This window comes from Gossypium hirsutum, chromosome D11 (assembly GCF_007990345.1).
Source record: "Gossypium hirsutum isolate 1008001.06 chromosome D11, Gossypium_hirsutum_v2.1, whole genome shotgun sequence".
NCBI classification, from domain to species: Eukaryota; Viridiplantae; Streptophyta; class Magnoliopsida; order Malvales; family Malvaceae; genus Gossypium; species Gossypium hirsutum.
Window position 1 is genome coordinate 28,857,518 of NC_053447.1, and position 7,543 is coordinate 28,865,060.

At 33.1% G+C, this 7,543-nt stretch overlaps 1 protein-coding gene and 1 long non-coding RNA gene across 3 annotated transcripts; one reads left to right on the forward strand and one right to left on the reverse strand.

The window, feature by feature from the left end:
• Positions 1–4,340: 4,340 nt before the first annotated feature.
• LOC107911386 (uncharacterized) lies at positions 4,341–5,443 on the reverse strand. Of its 2 annotated transcripts, none has more exons than XM_016839225.2 (2): positions 5,349–5,443; positions 4,341–5,062 (listed from the first exon to the last, which is right to left on the reverse strand). In XM_016839225.2, exon 2 carries the CDS (start codon positions 5,056–5,058, stop codon positions 4,606–4,608), a length of 453 nt encoding a protein of 150 aa, XP_016694714.1. In that variant the 5' UTR covers positions 5,059–5,062; positions 5,349–5,443; the 3' UTR covers positions 4,341–4,605. The 2 variants fall into 2 exon arrangements, with proteins under 2 accessions (XP_016694714.1, XP_016694715.1); XM_016839226.2 differs by lacking the exon at positions 5,349–5,443 and adding an exon at positions 5,185–5,340.
• A 406-nt stretch (positions 5,444–5,849) lies between these two features.
• LOC107913305 (uncharacterized) lies at positions 5,850–7,288 on the forward strand. The gene is made up of 2 exons (XR_001688466.2): positions 5,850–6,189; positions 7,071–7,288. It is a non-coding gene; the product is annotated as an uncharacterized lncRNA (long non-coding RNA).
• Positions 7,289–7,543: the final 255 nt, after the last annotated feature.

Here is a 7,543-nt window from a genome sequence, read left to right on the forward strand (position 1 = left end):
TGGTCTTTTGCCTCTAGCTTTCTCTCTTTTTCTTTTTTCTTCTACAGCTTTTTTCTTTTCTTCCTCCTTCTGAGCTTTGATTTGTGTTAACAATTCACTAATTGTAGCTTTCTTTTTTGGTTCTGGAGGAGGGAAAATAAGTGATTGTGTTCCAGTATGTCGAGGGCTATCAGTTTGTCTTACTGATGGGAAAAGTTCAATCACATTTCTCGATGGTTGTGGTGTGGTAGCTTTCCATTCTCTTTCAAATACTTTATCTGCTCTTTAAGGTTCTGGATTTCCTTTTCTCTTTGTACAAGATGAGAAAATAAATCCTGTCCTGGGGCTGCTGGCTCATGAGCAACTTCTTTAAGCCTTTTTTGAAAAAGCTTAATAAGATTCTTGATCATTTCTAAATTTTCATCTGTCGTTTTCTCGATCTTTGAGACTTTATTATCAATCTGACAGACTTTATGATCAATCTTTTTGATTGCAGCATTCTGGGCTACAACATTTTCTGACTGCCAGTTCAGGGTAGCTCCTGCTGCTGCTATCTTGATTTTCTTTCTTTCTGCATCTGTTTGGAGTTTTGAAGAGATTTTTGGCATATGAAGATATTCATTTTTTTTAAATTCTTCAAGTGGCGGAAATTCTTGATCATAAGAAGAAGTTGCTGTGTACATGTGAACTTCTAGAGATGTCTGAATAGAGACTGGAACTTTCATTTCTTGTTCTTGGCTGCATGTCATAAACTGGCCATTTTTCTGTACCCACTTATTGATTCGTTTGTAACATGGATGCTTTAGAGGCTTAGCTAACCATTTTTGATTAGGGTCTGCTTTTGGAGGAGATGGTGGGGATGTTTGAGGTAGATTTTGGACTTTAAGGGATTGTGGTCTTTTTACAGAATAGTCCACAAGATAAACAAATTTTCCATTATCTTTCCATAATGGACCAATATCTGGATCTCCATTCATCCATCTTTCATAAAAGCTTGACTGTGTTGATTTTCTACCAGACTTCTTTTTTCTGGTGCGTTTAATGTCTTCATCAAGTTCTTCAAAGGCATCATTTTTGCATCCTTCACAGGAACAATTGATATCCCAGGGACAATATCCTGAGGGATCTTTAAAAAAGTACAGAGGCTTTCCATCTAACTGGAAACTCTGGATTAATGAGGCTTCTGGACCAGGTGTCACTTCTTCTACTGTTACTGGTTGTAACATCATCTGTGTTGTAAAAACAGGAGGAGTTGAGAGCTGCTTCAAGTGACTATGGTCAAATCTGATTTCACTGGTTCCATCAACTTTGGTGATAATTTGGCTTTTGGTGGATCTGATCGGCTGATTGTGTTGATGGATCTGCTCATAATTTGTCACCTATTTTTCTAGAAGAAGCTTTAAAAGCTCTTGTTTGGGTATCTGCTTGGGCACATGAATACAATGAGGTTCTTCTCTTGTGTTGACAGAAATTAAAAGAGAATCATCAGATCCTTGATTGGCGAGTTTGCAAGCATGATCTTGAACTCTATACACTATTTGATAGTGTAGAGTTGCTGTAACTGCAGATTCAACCATTTCAGTGCCAACGATCTGGATTTGTACCTTCAGGGCGTCCATCAGATTGGGGTCTTACAAGGACATGGTGAAATTTAGAAACAAAGTCACCATTGCCATACCCGAGCTTAGTGTTGCTTCAACAGTTCCAATACAAGCATCTTGATAACGCTTGTATCTAGAATCTAAAAGGGCTATCCTGGAAACAACAGGTTTCCCTGAAGTTCCATGATAATTAAGCGCCAAACGAACTGCTCCAAAATGAATATGAGAATATCCATGTTGACACCATTCTTGAAGAAAATGAGACGGAATTTCCAACGTAACAAACTGTTCTTCTTGTCCTCCATAAATAAGATGTTTATCAAATTTAGAGGACTGGACATATTCTTTGACAGCTTTTCTTCTGGTAGTAATAAGAGACTTAATACTTTTTATAGGAGAGAATGAAGGTTTTTGATAGGTAGAATATGGATTTACAAGAGGAAGATTAGTAGCTTGTACTTTCTTTTCTTCAGTAAAATATTCTACTTCATAGAGAGAAGAAATCTTTCGAGCAGAGTGAGAGCAAAATGGGGATTCTGGTAATGAGAGAAGTGCTTTTGTGGTGGATAATCTAGAGGATTCCATGATTCTAAATTCTCTTCTTACTAGATCGTAGTCTTTCTAATGAAAGAAAATTTGGAGTTACTGGCTCTGATACCAAGAAAGGTAGAAGAGTAAGAAGCAAAAGATCAGCAATTAACGATTTATAACAGCAGGTATGCTATGCCAAAACACAAGCTTTTCATCTCTTTTTTTGCCATCAACAAGGCACTGCCTTTTAGCCGTTAATCATCTTTAATCACTAAGCTCCTTCTTCAAACTCAACTGAACTTAATAGTATCTTTTATCATGTTTAATTTCTAATGTGCAGGATCCATAAGTATGGCAAGCACAGAGCATACTTTTAAACTCATGAGAGATTTTCTTTCATAGAAATTCTATTTTCAAGTAAGAAGAGATGAGAGAGGTTTAGAAAGCCATAGATTTATAAAACTCGTCTAGATTTTTTCCATTTCTTGATTCAGATTTCCTGAAAAAATGCAACAAGTTTTTCCATTTAAATAGAGTTGTCAGCTGACAGCTCTGCACTGATGTGACCCGTCGGTCATACGCCCACCAATCCTTATTTATTTATTTTTTCTTAATTTTTCATTACATAATCACTAACATCTTCTTATTAATTCAGCTCTTATTAATACATCAATTTTTTCAATTAAATTTTCATTTTTTTCTATTTTCAAATATTATTTTTTCCTCATTTTTGAAAATTTATTTATTTAATTCGGATTTATTTTAGTAAACTCCAATAATATATTTTGTATACTATTTTTCCCTCTTTTTTTACTATTTTTCATTGGATTAAATGAAATCTTACATCTTTTTTAAGCAAAAAAATAATTATAAAAGCAAACATATTTTTATTCATATATCAGATTATATGAAATAATAAATTTATTTTTCTCATCATCTAAACATTTTTCCTTCCACTAATCGTATTTTATATACATAATTAACAGATTAAATATTGCTTAACACAATAACATTTCAAATATTACCATAATAATAAAATTTCAATTGAAATCATCACATTATAGAGTTGATAATCTAGTAAATTGTAGAGTTGGTAATCTAGTAAAATCAATATTTTGCCAGATTCTATCAACTTCTGCTTGAATCAGGTCGACCGGGAACCTTACGATATTCATCTTTGGTTGCTCTTGGGGTACGACATTCCGCCGGCATTTCTCCCGCCTGAGAGCACTTCTCACATAGACGCTTCTACCATGACAACGTAACCAATTTGCGATCATAACCTTGTAACCATTGCTAACATGAACTCTTAATCGCGTAACCACTACCAACTAAAAGCCTCATCTCCTTTCGTGTTAAATGGGGTATTTCAATAGGGGATGGACTATTAACCACGTAACCACTACCAACAAAAACTTTTAACCGCGTAACTACTACCCTAAAAATGACATATTTTATGTGTCATTTATATATAATGGTCATGAGGAAACAATTTTTTCGTTAAAGAACACCATAATAAAAATTTCTCTCATTCCTTTAACATAACATTTTTTTTTCTTTCAGCATAAAAAAATTATTACGACCTCTATTTGTATTAAGTTGAGGCTAGGGGTATATATAATTGGTGGTGTCACCACATTTATAGTAGGAACCAAGGGAAAATTTTTTAAGCTATTTTGGAAACAACTATGAAATGGCGGCACCAAAAAACTCCAAAAATAATATTGGAGCCGTCACATCTCATGTAGTCATCAGAGATGATTTCTTTTTTACAGATATTAGTGCCTCTATTAAAGGAGGCGGCATAAAAATATAAAAAATATATATATATTTTTTGTTTAATTGAGAAAATACACATGAAAATATAAAATTTTATATGGGTGCCGCCTTGGAAAGTGACGGCACCAAAAAAATATTTTTTTATCCTATATTTTTGTAATAATAAAATAATGATTGAACTATTTTTTGAATGATGCGCCGTACAAGTGGAGGCACCTATTCTTGCTATAAAAATTAAATCATTTTTCTAAATAATCTAATATTAAGATTATTTTCATAATTTTTTTAAAAAAATTAGGGTTATTTATCTAAAAAAAACCCCATAGGATTCTGACACTAATAGGTTGATTCTGTCCTATCATATTCAGAATCCTTCCTTGAATAAAGTCCAACTACTAACATTTGTATAATCTATACAGTTTATAGGCTTGTGTTTAACACCTTCTCCAAGACTCCAACTCCAAATTAATTGCAGGCAGAAGCTTTAATTCCAGTTTACAAAAATACAATTTAGAATTTCAATCTTCTGATTTACCCTAAAAGAGAACATAACAAGGTTTGAAACATATACAATTCATTAAAATCATGTTAAGAGACACATTGGATTTCTCCCCTGGGCACTGCGATATTTTTCACTGCAAACCTCATTCAACAAGCCGAAACCAGATGGTACTATTAAAGATTGACAAAATTAAATAAATCACCCCCCATTTCACTAAGAAAAAACTACCACAGCATGGCTCTTCCTCCTTGGCACATAATCAATGTTGACCTTGATATCTTCATCAAAGTCACATGGCCTGTCTTCATCAATCCTCCCAATGCCAACACTATGACTTCTAGGCATCTTCAGAGACTGCCTGGCCTGTTGTCGTCGAACAAGGTCCAACTGAACCCTGTTGTTATTGTCTAAACTCCTCGTGGAAGCGGCCCTGATAAGTTCCCTCAAGTCATCATCGCCATTGCCCGATCTCGTTGTACTGACACTGTAGCTCCTTGGAAAAGTATTAAGCTGGCCAGTCGAGCACCCCATGACGGTTCCATAGCCTACCCTTTCCGAGTATTGCGTCAAGCTTTTTACATAGAATTCCCCGGCCTTTATCAGAAACCTAATGGGTGCCTTTAGATACCTGCTTAGTTTGCTTTCTTTGCTTCCCTTCTTGCTCATTTTGCTGTTAAAAAAAACAGAACAAAAAGAGAGAAAAAGACTAAGAAACAATGGATTTAAACTGTAAGATTGAAGAGAAAAGAGGGTTGGTGTAGAAGGATTATAAAGGAAAAGATGGAGCACTACAATTACAGGGCAGGGGCCAATCTTTGAAATTGCATGAAATCTATTTTGCAGTTTCCAACGAATATGAAATATTATAAGGAGTTCATGGTATTTGTCAAGGTAAAGCGGAAGGTCTGTTTTCAGAATCCAATCAAGGTATAACAAGACAAAAGAGAAACTCCAACCTGAACTCTATGTCTCAAAAGCTTCAAGGATTCAAGTCAACAATTTCATTGCAATGTTGAACCATTTATCTCTCCTCATACTCAAATTTTGTCCATTATAAATTAGATCTAGTGAGTTTTCAAATGACATTGAATACTAACACAGGCTAACATGTGAGAAATAAAGTAATAGTATTAATATTAAATTAAATCTTTGGTACTACGCAGGCTGCTTAATTAGTTGTCAAGCAAGCACTAATTTAACTATCTTAGCTGGATAAACTTTAAATATTACTAGAAACTTTGATTTAATAATTTGATACATAAACATTTCTAATTCGTATTTGGGTTTATATTAATTTTTTAATTAATTTCATTTTTATTAAATAAAATTTCTATAAGCTAAATAATGGAATATCTCGAATTCACTCTTAAATTTTAATTTTTTTATTACTGCAGTCAATCCTCTATATAACTTTTCAATTAATTATCTACTCTTACACCATGTTTGCTTCAATGGAATTGCTATGCAATTACGTTCAAATTCTGAGATGGCCACCATTCAATTGTTTGGTTCAAATCATCCCACAAATTACGCAATCTTCATTCCCGCTCCATTCGTTAAAAACGTTGAATGGTTATTCAAAACTTAGCCCATGTAATGGTTATTCAGCAAATACAAGAAATAACTTTAAAATTTTTTTCATTCCCAATGTACCCGTCAAAAAATCACAAATTTACAAGCTTATATTTGGTAAAAACCTGGGACGTTATTCTTTCACTATTTTCTTCCAAACTTCACTTTTCATCTTTCTATCAAATTGAGGGAAAGGAAAACTCAGAACGTTGAATTCGTCTCCAGGTAAGCATCAATTTTCATGGGTAAGATTCAAGCTTCTTGAAAACTTAACAATATGGGTATTTGATACTTGATTTTGATTTGAGATTTTGATTTGTTTTTTTCTTAAACTGTTCAAGAACTTGAAAACTGAAAAATATCAGTCTTTGATGCTTGGGTTTGATCTGAATTTCTAAAATTTCTTTCTCAATTGAAATTTTAACTTTCTTTTACTATTTTTTGGTTTTGTTTTTCCCTTTTTTTTTTGGTTCTTCAAGTGTGGGGATGATTTATTGGGTTTCATTTCAAATGGTTAATTATCTTTTTCTATTTTGATGGATAATAGATTAAGGCCATCCAAATTTTCCTTCTTGATCGTTGTTTATAGCTTTGGTTGGTTTCTTGATTTCAATGAAACTAAAATTTTAAGCTAATTTTATATTGTTTATCATCATATTATTTTAGTTTTTTTAAGGAGGAAGATAAAAGGGGTAAAGTCCTTTTTAGATATAAAGAAAGACGAAAAAATGGCAGAAGAGATTCATAGATTAGAAGAACAAAATTTTCTCATACAGTTTGTCATAGGTTGGATCTGAGGGACTTGCAACGGTGGTTATTTATGTTAAAATGAAAATGATACAAATTAATGTGATGGAAGAGTGAAGGGATTTTGACTTTGTAAGAACTGTCTGGTTGCCAAAATGACATTTCTCATTTTGGATGTCCTTTTAATAAGATCTTTCATTTTTTTTAAATAATAATATCGATTTTAACTTTATAATCATTTGCTCTTTTCATTCATTTAATTATTTACTTCAACTTTCAAAACAAACCTTGCATTTATAGCATGTCTTTATGAAGTGATATTAACATTTTCTATGTTTTTTTTTGCCAATTTCATGTAGTGGAATCACACAGCCCACATTGAGTAAGAACTGCTATCATTTGCTTAACAAATCACCCCACACCAAGAAAATATCCATGTGATCCAAGTACACCAACAAAAGAACCACTCCAATAATTAGGGTGTCAGTTTTGCTATCTTATTTAGTTTGTTATGCTTACTGCACCTCCAAATGTATATGACTTCTGTTTTTAAATTATTTTTTCTTTTAGTGACCAACTTGGTTATGGCTTCATAATAGGCTTAAGACTTTATTCTCTATAGTCTAGAGGGATTAATGACTTGTATAGTTTTTTTATCACCTCCAGACATACCAACGTCTAGAGTACAAAATTTTGCATAAAAAATATGGAAAAATGGTATCCACAAGTATACGGGTCAGGTTGTAATATAGTTACAACGGAGTAGGTGAGTACTCCAAGGATCGTACCTAAAGGAGGCAAGCATTAAATTAATTCTAACTCGAACATAAAT

Bases quoted from the DNA above. Each gene is read 5' to 3' on its own strand.
- LOC107911386 (XM_016839225.2), bottom strand. From the start codon at position 5,058: ATGAGCAAGAAGGGAAGCAAAGAAAGCAAACTAAGCAGGTATCTAAAG.